The following is a 16,618-nucleotide window of genomic DNA, read 5'->3' as shown; positions in this document are numbered from 1 at the left end:
TCATATTTAAAAGACCCGATCGTTAAAAACCACACACCTAAAGGGACAATATTTTTATTGCCCAAAAATCGTAAAATCACAAGTGTTCCGGTTTCCGAAACCGCGACGGTATATACGCATTTTATATACATAGGTGATGAAGGTGCCAAGGCTGCTACAAAAAAAAAAATTAGTTTTTTATTATAGATCTCAGAGATTTTGTATGATTGTTTAGATTAGAAAATCACGACTGAAAAAAATATTTGTACATGGAGAGAAATAAATCTGAAATATATTTGTTGTGACCCTGAAAAGGGCTGTTTTGTTTTAACAGTATATCAGTAGATCAAATATATAATTTCGAAAGAGACTTTGTATGTATGTATGTAAGATTTGTTGGGAGCTTCGAAAACAAATCAAAGTTTCTATGACGACGAATTGATATGTTTAAATTATTTTTTTTCGATTGAAATAAATTTAATAAAAAAAACAAATTAAGATTTGCTATTAGATTCGCTTTAATTAGATTGTTTAAGTTGATATATTACAAAGCCTGAGCGAAGCCGGGTAAAACAACTAGTATTTAATGAAATACTTTTTAAAAATGTCACAATACGTATATATTAGATCGAAATTAGATTATATTGAGATAGAAAAGCAATCGTTATAAACGTGGTGAAATAAAAAAAAAAAAAAAACTGGCCAAATAAACGCATAATATCACGAAAAAAATATATATATTTGACTTTAGTATTTTAAAGCACTGAAATATCACAATCAATAGGAAAAACATCTGACTATTGATTCCAATACTCATTTTGAACAGCAATACTAGATTTTGAGTTAAAGACAAAAAAAACTGTAAAAATCACGCATTTTTTTAAACGCTCACATCTCGTAAACCAGAGTGAACCAACAAAATTCATTATCGTATTCTAATTGAGTCAAACTTAGTAAAGATTGATTACTAATCAATGCAGTGGCGTAACTACCGCACCCGCAGACCCCACAATGCGGGGCGGCGCCGAGGCTTGGGGGGTGCCGCAAAGCGGCGTACCCTTTTTGCGGATTTTTTAATTTCTTCTGTAATTTATTTGCAATAATTTTTTTAAAAACCTCTGTTATTTTTTAATCTATTTGCATCGCGTTTTATTGTATTTAAATATAGCTGAAAATTCTCTCTTATTCTTGTATATATTTTTGTTAAAACAACGTGTTAAAACAATAAAATAAAATTATATGAGGCGTAAAAACGTAAAAATATATTGTAAAGTTACGAAGAGAGACGCCCGTAGACCGATGACGTCATGGTGACGCCGACCAATGGTGGAGTCGGGCGTTGCGGCCAATGGCTGCGCCAGACTCCTTGACCAATGATAATACGTGCATGCGCTGAGCGCTCCATGATATAAGAATGGTACGCTCTCGATCGGTGGCATTCGGATCCTGACCTCCACCGGACGAGCAGCAATAAAGACTTGGAACCTGCCTGCGTGTTTTCTTGTACCTCGACCTGGGATCTACATGGTTGGGTAGAAGTGGGATCTACATGGTTGGGACAAGGAGCCACAAAGGTGCGGATTCAGGATCTTCATCGCTGCCGGAAGAAATGGAGCCGAATCGAGAACAAAGCCCTGGGGAGCCGAGCAACAGAGGACGGAGACGGGAGGAGCCGAGGAGCCGGGAGGAGCCGAGGAGCCGGGTGCCAAGGACACCGCAGTCGAGCTACAAGGAGCTAAGCCAGGGAATGGCGAGCTGCCAAGAGCAGGTCCAGTCCCTGCAAAACACCTTCGCCACGTTTTTGCAGTCCTGGGAGAAGTCTGCGAAACCAACGCAGCCGAAAGCCCACGTACATCCAGAACCACAGAGATCAGAGATATGCTTCAGACGACAGGGCACACCGATTGCATGCCATGCGGCAGCGGAGCAGAGAAGATGGAGTGCGGAAGAACAAGCCGCGGAACACGTAGATGCGATACGAGCCCTCTGCGAAGACATGCTGGAGGGCGTCCACACGAACGCCGAAGCAGTCGAACGCATGACCGTGTGCATAGCGGCGAACTCCTTCACGTACCCCAGTCTACGGGCCAAACTTGGCGCGCTCCGGATCACCCCGACTACAGCGGACGTGATAACCAGAGCCGACGCAACACGACAAGCCGTCATCTTCGAAGCGAAGGAACAACGGTCGGCACAACCAACGTCGAGAACAGTACGTCCCGACGCGGGAGCGTTCAGACCATCTCGACCGGCCGTGCGACCCCCACGATGGGTGTCATCGGACCAGACAGCGCGACCAGCCACTACTACTCCAACGTGCTGGAACTGCGGACAAACGGGACACATTAGCCGGTTGTGCCGCAAGAAGAGGGTCCGGAAGCTGGAGCCAACGAACGACGAGGATGAAGACGACGACGAGGAGGCGGCTTCGGGAAACGAGCAGTGATCGGCCTGTTACGGGTCAGACCGATCACCGTGCACGCAAAACACCCGAAGTGAACAAACTGGACGCCAGCGGCACGGCCGGCTCGTTTGTCGTGAAAGGAGAGATCGGAGGCGTGCCGTGTCGAATATTGACTGTCGTAATTGTTTTAAGTGTTACTGTTTTATAATTTAGTTTTACTGTTCTATAACTTTATGTAATGTATGTAGGAATGATTTTTAAACGAGCCGAGCCGTATGTGTGGTTGGTCAAACTGCTAGGGATAAAGTATGTGTGTGGTATGCATGGGAGAGACCGGATGCGTGTTGTTATGGTCACTTGAGAGCAAGCCCGAAGACATGTTACAATAAATAGTCTGACACATAATCTGTGCGTTTCGCTTGGAATCCTTCCCATCCGGATCCTATATGTATGTAACTGTTTTATAATTGTATGTAACTGCGTATAATTAATGGGTCGATCGGGACGATCTCTCTTAAGAAGGGGGTTGTGTAAAGTTATTAAGAGAGACGCCCGTAGACCGGTGACGTCATGGTGACGCCGACCAATGGTGGAGTCGGGCGTTGCGGCCAATGGCTGCGCCAGACTCCTTGACCAATGATTATACACATGTAATACGTGTATGCGCTGAGCGTTGAGTATTTATAAGTATGGTGCGCTCTCGAACGGTGGCATTGAAAGATGGTATAGGCTAAAATAGCACCCAATTTAATTAACCAGACTCAACCACCTCCAAACGGTCCATACCCGTTAACCACCCACTAACACACTAACCCCGACAGTATCCCACAGATGATGCACTAATTTTGCTTAGTGTTCCAGATCGACAAACACCCCACAAGCGAGCAGCCGCCAGCCCGCACCACAAACATCACCGAGAGTCCGATCCCATACAACACGTTCGATGGATAGGTTAAGGGAGTGGCACTCCCTATAAACTATCGTTAAAACGCAGCCACAAAGAAGCGGTGGCATTCGGATCCTGGCCTCCACCTGACGAGCAGCTAATAAAGACTTGGAACCTGCCTGCGTGTTTTCTTGTACCTCGACCTGACTCCACTTACCTCTGAATACTCTTCATTATAAATTTATAAATTTTTAGCTGTCAATATTAACAGGTGGGAAGTTTTTAAGGAAAATTCATCATCAGTTACTTTAAACAATGGACTGCTTGATTAGACTCTATTAATGCACTTCGATATATATGTAGGTACATATGTATATGTACAGATGTTTTAAAATTTCTTACAAAAATAATTTTAAAAAGTAAAAGAAATGATGAACAATCAAAGAAAAGTGACTAAAAAATAAAATGGAAAGTTTCGAATTTATTCTCCTACTCGTGCTTCTTGAAAAATTCTTCGGATTCTCAACTTTGTTTCAAAGTTCCTTCAATCAAAAAACGCTGATATCGGTGCTCAGTCTATGATTAGAAATGCATATTGCGATATCAGTAATTTTAGAAATAAATTTGAAGGATTCGTAACAATTTCAACAATATTAGGGTTGAAGCCAAATTGAATCTAAAAGCATTTTGATGAAGTTAGGCATGATATACGATTCCAGGATCCATTAAAAGAAATTTTGAACAATTTTTATGCGGCACTAAACGTAACCTAAGTGCAAATGAAGGTTCGTATCACGTTATTTAAACATTGTTTCAAAGTTCGCTTTCCTGCAAAACAATTATCAGATGACGATTTACATATATGTACATATATATACATATGTATATCATGAAGCTATGTCTCTAGCCAACTAATATGTCAATGATTTTGACAAATCGTTGCCTGATCAGATACTTGATTTCCGTTCGTGCTTAAAAGAAAATAAACCTTGTAAAAATAAAGAAGATCGTGTTCATAATTTGGCAAAACTCTTCATTTGTAATTTTTATAATTTAAATCATCTTGTTCCTCACGCTTCCGGTAACTGTAGCCACTACGGAGCGCTCGTTCACAAGTTGAAACTTATTAGAAATTACTTAAGGTCAACTATGTCACAACATCGTCTTTAAGTATTAGCAATAATTAGTATTAAATTTTAACAAAATAGTCGTGTTTGCCAATGAGTCCAGAAAAAAGTTTTTCTACGTAAAAGAGGTATGAATTATTAATTTGGAAAGTTATTTTGCTGTGAGGAAATAATATGAATATATAGGGGGGGGGGCTTAAAATATTTTGCGGGGGGGCGCCTGGAATTAACGCTACGCCACTGAATCAATGATTAGTGTCCGCTCTGTTAACTCATAAACAGAGATCGGCGAAATTGACAAAAGGATCCCATTTTTTTCTGTGCTGGCGCATTTCTGCTCATAAACGTGATTTTTTGTTGCTCAGTGCTATTTATGTATTTTTATTATGCACCATATAGGTACATATACGGCATCCACATCTCTTGTTTATACTTTTAAGGCTGAGGGGTTGGGTTTAGTAACCGACAAAAGCAAACAAACCGGCCGGGCAGGTAACGTTCTCTGTATTATTGCAGGGTGCAGCTGTCATTTCGAATTCAACGAAGAGGTATGCATACCTCATAATTTGAAAATTTTGCATGTAATATAAAGACACCCACAGACGAACAACGTAGTCGGCCAACAATGTTGTACGTCTGTGGGTATATTAGGGCAACGGTTGATCTATCAACTTGTTCGTCTGTGAACTTTTATATAAAAGCATACCTCTAGAATGGCACTATTTTTACCAATTGTATTTCATTACATAATCAATGCGATTGCCATCATCGCGTCGGTCGGGCATTACCGACAACTTGTGTACATCGTCGGAATTAATCTAATATAAACTACAAAATCAGAGTAAATATATCGCAATACACGTGCATGTCAAAAATATAGCCGATTGTAAGAGCAGTGGTGGCCCTGAAAAGGGCCTTTATTTGAGATGGGCATATGAACGGCAAACTTAAAATTTTTTCGTCAGTATTTTTTCTTCGTCATGTAGTCGGATGTTACGTCTAAGCCTTCTTTTCGGTCTTCTTGGGCAACAAGACGGCTTGGATGTTGGGCAGGACGCCTCCTTGAGCGATGGTCACTCCAGAGAGCAATTTATTCAATTCCTCGTCGTTGCGGATGGCCAACTGGAGATGGCGAGGGATGATTCTGGTCTTCTTGTTGTCACGAGCGGCGTTTCCGGCCAACTCGAGGACTTCAGCGGCCAAATATTCCATGACGGCAGCCAAGTAGACGGGGGCTCCGGCTCCCACGCGCTCGGCATAATTGCCTTTCCTCAGCAGACGATGGATCCTGCCCACGGGGAACTGGAGACCAGCCCGGCTGGAGCGAGACTTTGCCTTTCCCTTCACCTTGCCTCCTTTACCACGGCCGGACATGTCGGGTTGAGAGTGTGTAGTGACGGAACGTGCGAACGGTGCGAGAGCTCGCCAGCGGATGCCTCAGGAATTCAACGCGATTGTATTTATTGACGTGACCACTACGAGTATGCGCGCGCACGTCGTGACGCAACTAGCGCCTCTGCCGTCGACTCTGTGCACCCATAGTGACTACAACCGATTTTCAACGGTTTTCAACTCATTCTGAAGCGTTCTCTCGAATCGACAACGTCTCTTCGGACCGCTCTCTTTAACAATGCCGCCCAAGACGAGTGGTAAGGCCGCTAAGAAATCTGGAGGCAGTAGTTGTGGCTGCGTTTTAACGATAGTTTATAGGGAGTGCCACTCCCTTAACCTATCCATCGAACGTGTTGTATGGGATCGGACTCTCGGTGATGTTTGTGGTGCGGGCTGGCGGCTGCTCGCTTGTGGGGTGTTTGTCGATCTGGAACACTAAGCAAAATTAGTGCAACATCTGTGGGATACTGTCGGGGTTAGTGTGTTAGTGGGTGGTTAACGGGTATGGACCGTTTGGAGGTGGTTGAGTCTGGTTAATTAAATTGGGTGCTATTTTAGCCTATACCCATCTTCAGAATGTCGATGGGTCTTTGGTTGGACGTGAGTTTGGTCACACTGAGGGAATTGATCAGGGGATTGTCTATTTTGCCGAGAGACTTGAAGTAGTTCACGGCAAGTTTGTGTACGTGTTTGTCGAGGTAGTCAATGCTTAGGTCATTGTGAATTATAGTGTTTCTTGTGTACCAGTCGTAGTTGCCCGTGGCACGCAAGAATTTGTTTTGAATTGTCTGTAGTCTGAGTATGGATCTGTTGGAGATGGTAGTGTGAGCCCACACGGGGCTCGCGTACGTGATTTGTGGGCGGATGATGGATTTATACAGCAAGCACTTGTTTTTAAGCGAGAGCTTGCTGTTTGGTTTGCATAGTGGGTAAAGCTTTGACGCAACTGCCCTAGCTTTACGCACCGCGTTAGTGATGTGGGGTCTCCAGGTTAATTTGCGGTCGATTATTACCCCCAGGTAGCGGGTAGACGTGGTCCAGTTGACTGGTTTGTCGTTTATAATGACTGGCTTGGCTGGTTTGCACCGTTTTTTACGTCTGGAGAAGAATATTGCCTGACTTTTATCCGGGTTGATTTTCATCAGCCATTTATCGTACCACGCTACCAGTTGGTCCGAGTACTTCTGGAGGGCGAGCGAGACTCCCTTGGGGCCGACGGAGCTCGCTAAGATGGCCGTGTCGTCGGCGTACTGTGCGATGTTTGTGTACCTATGTGTAGGAGTGGGTATGTCGTGTGTGTAAAGGTTGAATAGCGTGGGGCCGAGGATGGAGCCTTGGGGTACCCCAGCGGAGATGCCTCGCTGAGTTGATATGCGGTCCTTGAGTTTGACCTGAAATCTCCTTTCTCTTAGGAAGGATGCGATAGAACGTATTGAGTGGGGGGTGATGTTGGCGGCAATCATTTTGTAAAGGAGGCCAGAGTGCCAGACTTTATCGAAGGCTTTGGAAATGTCTAGGAAGATTGCTCCAGTAGACATGTTGTGGTCGAAACCGTCTATAACGGTTTCAACAACTCTGTGAATCTGGTGAACGGCAGAGTGTTGGGGTCTGAAGCCAAATTGTGTTTTGGGAAGAAGGTCAATATTTGCGATTTCGCTGTTGAGATTTGAGATTAAGATCCGTTCCAGGATCTTACTCAGTGAGGATAGCAAGCTGATGGGTCGGTAACTTGTTGCGAGGGAGGGGTTCGAGTAGGGTTTTCTGATGAGAATGACATTGGCGAGTTTCCATTGACTCGGAAAGTAGCAGATTCTGTTGGTGGCATTTAGTATTGCCGTGAGTGCAGCGATGGCTTTTTGAGGGAGTTCTTTTAGAGCTTTGTTGGAAATTCCGTCAGGGCCAGGGGCCTTTTTGGCGGCGATAGTTTTGATGATGTTTAGGACTTCAAGCGGCGAAGTGGCGACAATGGGTACTGGGGCTGGGTTTTCGAGGTAGCTGTTGACGGAGCTTTCAACCATTTGGCAAAAGTCACTTTGCAGGTTGAAGTTTGAGAGAGAGAATTGGTCCTGGAGACTGTCGGCTAGGGCTTCCGCTTTATCGGCGGTGGAGTAGACGAACTTATCTCCAACTTTGATCCTGTCGATCCTGTTGCCGTTGCTTCTGAAGATTTTTGACAGTTTCCAGAAACCGTTATGTCCGTCTTCTAGCGCTCTGAGTTTGGTATCCCAGTTGTCGTTTCGTAGTTGCCACAAGGCATTTTTAACGTCTTGTTGAAGTCTGTTCATTCGCTGTTTGAGGATTGGGTCCTTGTACCTTTGGAATGCCTTCCTAGCTCTATTCTTAAGGCGAATAAGATCGCGAATGTCGGGGGGTAAAGCTTGCGGGTGCAAAGGGGAGTGGGGTGTGGTGGTGGTGCTGGCGTCTAAGGCTGACTGTATTTCATCCGTGAGTATGTTAATAGCGGAGTCTATTTCTTGGGTGGTGTGAATTGAGTGGGGGTAAGTGACGGTGTGATGAAGGAGAGTTGAGAATTTCTCCCAAGATATGGTACTTCGGAGGATGGGGTTTATAGTTACGGGTGTGTTGGTGAGTTCTAGTATGACCGGGTGATGGTCGGAAGAAAGATCATTTACTACAGTCAGGGACTGCGCGCCCGGAAAATTTTGAGTTAGAACGATGTCTAAGATATCGGGTCTGCCTTTGAAGTTAATGGGGATTCTTGTGGGTTCGTCTGGGGCCGTGACGGAAACTTTTGGGTTTGAAAGTTGGGAGTAACTTAAAAGAATTTTTCCATTATTGTTAGTGGCTTGACTGTTCCATCTGGAATGTTTGGCGTTAAGGTCGCCTGCGGCAATGGTGGCTTTGTTGGTGTTGAATATTTTGTCCAAGTCTGTGGTGAGTAAGTGTTGTTTTGGTGGGTTGTATACTGCGTGGAGGATGAGTGGGGTGCCAGTGTTAGTCCAAACTTCTACCGACGTCAGTTCTATCCCTGTGGTGATCGGCCGCGGGGCCAAGTTGTGTTGAATTGTGTGTTTGATGAATATGGCAGTGCCGCCGGCGGCTTTGCCTATTCTGTCGTTTCTGTATGTGGTGTAGTTTGGGAAGTTTAGTCGATTGCCAGGTTTGAGCCAAGTTTCGTTTACTAGTGCGATATCAATGGAGTGTTGGAGCAAGAATTGCTCGAATTCGACACGCTTGCTGAGTATGCTGCAGGCGTTCCAGTAAACGATCTTGAGGTAGCAAGTCATTTTTTATGTTGGTGGGTGAGCATGAGCAGGATGGCATTTATCGAGTCAATGGACTGTTCGATTTTGCTCATCCGATTTGAAAGGTCTTGGTTTGGGTTCCAGCTAGTGTTGATGTTGGGTTGTTGGGTGGGAGGGGTTAGGGGAGGGAAATTTGAGTTTTCGTGTCTATATTGCGGTACGTTGGTCTTCGTTGGTTGGGGGTGGGAGGGGTTGGGGTTTCGGGGTTGGCGGGAGTTCTTCCTGCTTTTGTTGTTGGGATTTGAAGGGCAGCCTCTGTAGCTGGAAACGTGAGGGCCTCTGCAGCTGGTGCAAGTTGGAGTGGAGGTTGTTGACACACAGTCAGTGGTCAAATGGGGTCCTGCACATTTGATGCACAGGGGGGCGACATGGCAGTTGTAGGAGCCGTGACCGAAGCCTTGGCAGCGGTGACACTGCGGTACAGTATCACCACGGCGAAGTGATTCGGTGCGAACCAGTTGGCCGAAGATGCTGGAGAGGTTGAACAACTTCTTCCCCTCTTCGTCACGTGTGGTTTCGACAGTGAACATGGGCATGTCGCGCTTGTCACGTCGTGATTTCATGACGGTGGCTTTACTGGCTTTGTAGCCAAGATCGGCCAACTCGGCGAGGACTTCTGACTCGGAATAGTTGGGGCTAATGCCTCTAATGACCAGTTTGAGCGGTTTGTCTTCCGTTAGAGGGTGGGCATAGAATTGGAATTGTTCATCTTGGAGCATTTTTGTGATTTGGCGGTAATCATCGATGGTGCATGGTGTGATTTTGACTCTGTTTTCAGAGTAGACGGCTGTGAATTTGAGGTTACGTCCGTCGAGTTTCCTTTGAACTACCTTGTAGTCCGATGGCAACCTTAGAAAGATTGGAGCAACTTTAGGTTTGGGAAGCACATCCGAAACGGTGTTTCTGGATGGGTGAGCGGGGCTTGTGGTCTGGGGGGGTGTACGAATTTGAGGCGTGTTTGCCGACGGTGTGCTGAGGGCCGCTTGTTGGGTGGGTGTGTTGTGAATTGGACGCTTCTGAATATGTTTCCGATTTCGGATGATGCCAACAGGGAAGGAGTATTCCTCTGGTTGTGGTGCAGGTGTTTGTGTAGGTGCAGGTGTTTGGGTAGGTGTGGGTGATTGTGTAGGTGTGGGTGGTTGTGTGGGTTCAGGTGCGGCTGCTGATGCGGGTGGGGACTTGGCAGCGGAAGTAACCTCCATTTTGTTAGACTGCACGGATTCGGAATCGGAGTCGAAGTCGGATTCCGCAAGTGCCGCGTATCTGTTGCTGATGGGTGGGGGCGACTGTAATTGTGTGTGTGTGGTGTTGAGTGGGCTCGTCATTCTACGCTTACCGTTTTTGCGTGGTGACGTCTGAGGGGATGTGGCCATATCCTTCGTCTTTGTGGTCGTCGTTGTCGACTGAGCCTGCGACATGTTTGACGCGAGGTTTCCCAGTTGGGCGGAGTGGGCTGCTTGGTCAGCTGCTCGTTGGGCTGCGTGAGTCGCGATTAACTTTTTGAGGGAAGCGTTTTCTTCCCTCATTTCTTGGTACGCCTTCACGAGTTTTTTAAAGTCATGTTCCGTGAATTTATGCGTTTTAGCGCTAGTGTCACTGCCACCACGGCCATCGCGCCGCACACTGGCCATCTTGTGGGTGGGTTTTTTTTTTTTTTTTTGTTTGTTGTGTCACTGTCACTTGTCACTTGTCACTGTCACTATCACTTTTGTTTATTTGGCTGTTGCTAGGACAGCTTCTCATTCCCAGAGGGACGCGTTCGGAGAGTCGAGCGGTAGTTACATCGCGGTTTCGGCGACGCAGCTGTTATAGACAGCTGTTTGTAGCGCGGGTAACGACAACGACTGCGCGGCGGGACACGTCCGAGCACTGCGGGCGCTGGGCGCGAACTCTCTATATCTGGAGGCAAAGCCCAGAAGAACATCTCGAAGGGGGATGGAAAGAAGAAGAACAAGCGCAGGAGGAAGGAGAGTTACGCCATCTACATCTACAAGGTGTTGAAGCAGGTGCACCCCGACACCGGCATCTCGTCGAAGGCGATGAGCATCATGAACAGCTTCGTCAACGACATCTTCGAGCGCATCGCAGCCGAGGCTTCTCGTCTCGCCCACTACAACAAACGCTCCACCATCACTTCTCGGGAAATCCAGACTGCAGTCCGTCTCTTACTTCCGGGAGAGTTGGCTAAGCACGCCGTCTCTGAAGGCACAAAGGCCGTCACCAAGTACACCAGCTCCAAATAAACGACGACGCTCCTGCACTTCTGATACAATTTTAAAAGGCCCTTTTCAGGGCCACCAATATTCTTTACAAACTAAAATTTGGTTGAAAATTAACAATTTCATCGCTTGCATACATTGGTATATATTTACTACACTTTATGGCGTACTATAATCCTTTCATTCTAATGGATTATTATTATCGACTAGATAAGCAGTACCGCTACCTATTTTTTTATTGCTGGTACTTAATTTTTTCTACCTGCTATTATAAATATCACAATACCTACTCAGTTTTTTTTTTTTTGGGTAAGTATATGGTCACTTCTCACAATTCTACCTTTTTTTACTGTACTGTTTTTATCTTTTTAATACGACTTTGTTTGCCGTTTTCTACCTGCTCTATTTATATATTGTGATCATCACGATAATTCAACTAAATATTAACCACAATTATTGTTACCATTACTTCGAATAGATAACAATAATTTCCAAACGTAATGCACTCCATATCGGCTTGGTACCAGACATGTTAAATGGCTTAAAATATAACTATAATACACAATAAATTTACATCAACGAGCATAGATTTTTGAGCTCTTTTTCCTATTATGCTGTAGATTAACATTAGAATAACATAATACTATGATTGCTAACCAAATTAAATTAAATTGTAAAATAGAAATTGATCAGTAGATCAGTAGCTATTAAAATAGATATAAGATGTATTGTGAACATAATTTCGTGATAATAAAAAGCATTTAAAAATCACAAATCAAATTCAAAGTAAATACCGTTGAATCATCAGTTACATCAACCATCTCTTCTTTTACACCTTCGCATATAGCCCCAGTGGAGTCATTATCAGAAAAGTTTTCACATGTAAAGTCTTCATCGTCAAGCATTACTTCCTCAACTTTAATATCAAAATCATTATTTATTCTTTGCCTTAAAATTTCGTTCAAAATTAAAATTCTCCTCAATTAATATATCAAATCTAGGCACGGGAGTGAAGACTGTAAACTTTTACCCACAAGATACAAATATGAAACGTCTCAATTTGTTTAATAAGAAATGGCGAAAAACCAGGTGCACCGCAATTTCACATTCGAGACGTGACACCTAAATTATTGCAACACTGATGACTAATAGACTGTTGATTTGACAAATAATATATTTGAAACCCATTGTTTATGAAAAATGAAACTTGCGAAACATTGTTCTATTAATGCCATGTCAGCATATATTTATATGCATTGAGAAATTCCATTACATATCACTACTGCTGATATGACGAAACGTTGTCAATGTCTCACGTTACACGTACGTGAATATGAAGCGCTATTATTGCAATGTGACTTCAAACGAAACCGATTCGTTTATTAAATAGGTTGGTGGCCCTGAAAAGGGCCGTTTTGAAATTGATGCCTGTTGATATGCAGATTGAAGATGTTATAGTAGCATGCGATGTTTAACCGCCGAATCCGTAGAGGGTGCGTCCTTGTCTCTTGAGGGCGTAGACCACGTCCATGGCAGTGACGGTCTTGCGCTTGGCGTGCTCGGTGTAGGTGACGGCATCCCTGATCACGTTTTCTAGGAATACCTTGAGGACACCTCTGGTTTCCTCGTAGATCAGACCCGAGATACGCTTGACTCCTCCACGGCGGGCGAGACGTCTGATGGCGGGTTTGGTGATGCCCTGGATGTTGTCTCGCAACACCTTCCTGTGACGTTTAGCGCCCCCTTTTCCCAACCCCTTTCCTCCCTTGCCACGACCGGTCATCTTCGGCTAGCGAAAGATTCGTCAAGTGAAAACAGCTGACAGACGTCCGAACCGGACGAACTCTGGCGAGCGAATGGCTTCCAGCACGAAAACGCCCGTATTTAAGCCCACGCGGCCGGTCAGGTGCAACCAACCTTTGCCACAATCGAACTAATAAATAGTAAATATGCTTTTCCAAATATTCTTATCATTAAACTACCTGTATCGTTATACAAAAATATATTATTTATTTAAATAATTTATTTCGGTAAACTTACATTTTAAAATAATGCAAACTCGTATGAAATATGAATGTGAAATTAGAAGAAGCCTTGTAACTAAATTCATTAATGCTATTGCATGTACCAAGTGAGTCTGATAACACTGAGCAACAAAAAAAATACCAGAGCGGAGACTAGCCAATCTTTACTAAGTTTGACCCACTGAATTCGAATATGATATTGATTTTTGATGGTGGGTGATCGTTTACGAGATATGAGCGTTTAAAAAAATCCGTGATTTTTGCGGTCTTTAACTCAAAATTTAGGATTGTTACACTCAAAGTGAGTATTGGAATCAATAGTCGGATATTTTTCCTAGTTATTGTTATATTTGATTGCTTTAAAATACTTCTAATTAATTGTCTAGCGAATCAAAAATATTTTTTTTTTACGGATTTCTATTCGAATCAATATCATATTCGAATTCAGTGGGTCAAACTTAGTAAAGATTGGTTAGTCTCCGCTCTGGTAACTCAAAAACGTGATTTTTTGTTGCTCAGTGTAATTAGTCTTCGGCGGTGAAGCATGTTTTTCCAGGAAAGAGGAAAATTCACCATTAAAATGAACAATGGTGCGCAGGTTCGTACCCAGAGAAATGTTATAATTAAAGAGCGGCGCATCATTGCGCTGACACGGGATCCTATTGGTAATTTCTATTGATAACCTTTTTTTTTGCTCTAAGGAGCAAAAAAAAAAAGGTTAACAGTAGAAATTAACAAAAGAAAAGCATTTACTTCGAGCTGGCGCATCCTAGGGCCGCTCACTAGTTATAATAATAGAAGTGGCTTTAGGCGTTATATTGTTGTCAAGTAACGATTGTCCACAGACATTCCTAAATAATTTTAGCATCAGTCGTATTTGATGCTTGGTGCTCGACGTATGTCCGATAAAAACTTCTCTGTTTGTTTATATTACTCGCAAGATGGGCAAGCATCGTTAAATATTGCACAATGCATTAAAAAACACATAATAAACAACATGGGATTCATTTTTATACGTAAATTTAGACGTACCGCGTAATATTGACACAATTTATTCATTCGTAAGGGCCCTTCTGTTATTATAACATTACTCTGGTCGTGCCGGCCTATGCTGGTAATACTGCTTTTTCCAGGAAATAGGGCGTTTTAACTACAAAGCTAGAGAGCAAAAAAAAAGTTCACCATAAAAATGAACAATGGTGTGCAAGTTCGCGCCGGTCTATGATTATCAGCTAAAAATTTATTGTTCAATTGAGTAAAACGAGTGCCAAATTTTACGTATTCGTGATTTTCGTGGCAAAAATTGTCTTTTGGGCGATTGCAATCTGCGTAATAATCCAATTACTGTATTAACAACCGACTGGGTTTTAAAAACGAATTCAAAACCTCAGTGGTGGAGCTTGAAATCCCTTCCCCCTACACAAAAATAAAATAAAAAAGCGTTTGTTTAAATTATTTTTGGTAAAAATAAAATTGCGAAACTCGTTTATATTAATTTCAAATTTTGGTTCTTTTACTTTCGATCCAAAAATGGCTTGGAACATAATAAAAATTACGATCCTTTATTAACTGAGCAGTTTTCATTTCGAATCAATTCAAAAAGTTGAAAGTTTAACCAAGTTTATATCTGTGCTCAACATCGGACTGGAAATGAATTGAAAATTTATCATGTTAAGTTTAATATAAAATAATTTAATCATCTTCATTTTTTATGTTCATCATCGAATATCAGTATCCGTGTCAGTTCTATAACCATCAGTAGAGTATTTTATAAGGGACCCGTATTTTTGCCATAATTTTTTGTTCAATTTCAGCATTTTCATGTTTAATTTTAACGAAAAGATTTAGCATCTAATTTTTATTGACATAATTTTCAAAATAACCATTATTTCGAAATGCAAACTATTCAATGCTATCATAATACATTAAAATGCATATTTGATGAAAATGATAAAATGAGAAATACAAAAAAGCATCATCAAAGTAAATTTTATTAATATCGGCTAAAAATAATCATAAACAATATTTCGTGTAATTGTTTTTAAATTAATAAAATTATTTCATAAAATATTAAATACGTACTAGATTTATAGGTATTCCATTGTGTTCAGATAATCTCATGTAGGTATATTTACAATTTTAGTTTGTGATATAAAAAATATTGTATTAAATGTATTCACTGCCGACGGTTGACAATACCCGCTATTTCTGTCCTTGTCTTGGAATGGTCTCTTTCGATTTCGTGCGCATCCGTTATTTTACACGACTTTCTATTGTAAAAGCCTAATATTATACATTTATCCTCCTTTTATTTTATTATAATGAATTATTATAGAAGTTCTGTCATTGATGTATTGATATTGGACATTTTACATTAGTATTCCCAATAGATATTCGTTTATTAAAATGTCAGCTTATTAGTAATTACATTACAGTAGTTATTACATTATTTCAATTGTTTTGATAACTTTAAACATTTAAATATGGATTCTAATTTATATAAATTAATAACAATTATAATTTACGTCGTCTCAATACATACATATACCATATTTTTTAATAATGATACCAAAAAATATTATTTAAACTAAGCGTCGACTTTGAGATCCAATTTATAAAACCAAATATGTCTTTAACACAACAAACATAATATAAATTAGTATTTGGATTACATATCGGTAAAGAATTACGTATATTATATATCAATAGAATCACAGATTAAATTAACAAAATTGTCATGTTTATTGTACGTACATAATTTTACAAAACATGATGATTGTTTAATTGGAAGACATAGCGGCATTTATATTAGAAAATTTAGGCTGATTATTTTTAAAATATGCGGACAATTAACTTAAATAAAATAAAAATTTTATTATTTAAAAAATCTAGTTATATCTATAATTTCTATAGAATATCAAATTCATTCAAAGAATAAATTGTAATATGTATTTATACGGGTGTATTCTATTGAAAAATCTGTTTGAAAAGTGTTTTACAGTTTACAACGCATAAATATGTATGTACGTTTACAAAGTGTATTTTTTTAAATATAAATATATGTATGCATGTTAAATTCATAACGAAATTTTGCATGAGTATCAATGTTATAGAATATATTTAAATGAAATTTAACAAACAAAAGTTATCAAAATAAAGGAATAATGAAATTATTCATTGATATGACGATGTCCATATTTTCCATACAAACGAAATCGATGTCTTATTATGCTGATAAATCCTATTACTACTTAAATAAATACTGCAATTAGACAAGGAAATTTCTTATAAGAATTACTGAATGATTTCATACAAAAAAAT

General features: G+C 41.3%; 3 protein-coding genes across 3 annotated transcripts; 1 reads left to right on the top strand and 2 right to left on the bottom strand.

The window, feature by feature from the left end:
- Positions 1–5,370: 5,370 nt before the first annotated feature.
- On the bottom strand, positions 5,371–5,770 carry LOC143909044 (histone H2A-like). Its single transcript, XM_077426934.1, has one exon. The coding sequence runs from the start codon at positions 5,768–5,770 to the stop codon at positions 5,396–5,398; it is 375 nt and encodes a 124-aa protein (XP_077283060.1). The 3' UTR covers positions 5,371–5,395.
- A 256-nt stretch (positions 5,771–6,026) lies between these two features.
- Positions 6,027–11,322, top strand: LOC143909268 (histone H2B). The gene is made up of 2 exons (XM_077427176.1): positions 6,027–6,072; positions 10,966–11,322. The coding sequence occupies exons 1-2, from the start codon at positions 6,027–6,029 to the stop codon at positions 11,295–11,297; spliced, it is 378 nt and encodes a 125-aa protein (XP_077283302.1). The 3' UTR covers positions 11,298–11,322.
- A 1,365-nt stretch (positions 11,323–12,687) lies between these two features.
- LOC143909451 (histone H4) lies at positions 12,688–16,580 on the bottom strand. Its single transcript, XM_077427444.1, has 2 exons — positions 16,572–16,580; positions 12,688–13,056 (listed from the first exon to the last, which is right to left on the bottom strand). Exon 2 carries the CDS (start codon positions 13,054–13,056, stop codon positions 12,745–12,747), a length of 312 nt encoding a protein of 103 aa, XP_077283570.1. The 5' UTR covers positions 16,572–16,580; the 3' UTR covers positions 12,688–12,744.
- Between the last annotated feature and the right edge of the window lie 38 nt (positions 16,581–16,618).

The sequence above is a fragment of the Arctopsyche grandis genome, chromosome 3 (genome assembly GCF_051622035.1).
Source record: "Arctopsyche grandis isolate Sample6627 chromosome 3, ASM5162203v2, whole genome shotgun sequence".
In the NCBI taxonomy this organism is placed as follows: Eukaryota; Metazoa; Arthropoda; class Insecta; order Trichoptera; family Hydropsychidae; genus Arctopsyche; species Arctopsyche grandis.
The sequence above is the reverse complement of the archived record's forward strand: the minus strand, read 5'-3'. Positions and strand labels throughout refer to the sequence as shown.

Bases quoted from the DNA above. Each gene is read 5' to 3' on its own strand.
- LOC143909451 (XM_077427444.1), bottom strand. From the start codon at position 13,056: ATGACCGGTCGTGGCAAGGGAGGAAAGGGGTTGGGAAAAGGGGGCGCT.
- LOC143909044 (XM_077426934.1), bottom strand. From the start codon at position 5,770: ATGTCCGGCCGTGGTAAAGGAGGCAAGGTGAAGGGAAAGGCAAAGTCT.
- LOC143909268 (XM_077427176.1), top strand. From the start codon at position 6,027: ATGCCGCCCAAGACGAGTGGTAAGGCCGCTAAGAAATCTGGAGGCA. The intron at 6,073-10,965 runs GTAGTTGTGGCT...CTGGAGGCAAAG, and splicing joins CGCTAAGAAATCTGGAGGCA to CCCAGAAGAACATCTCGAAG.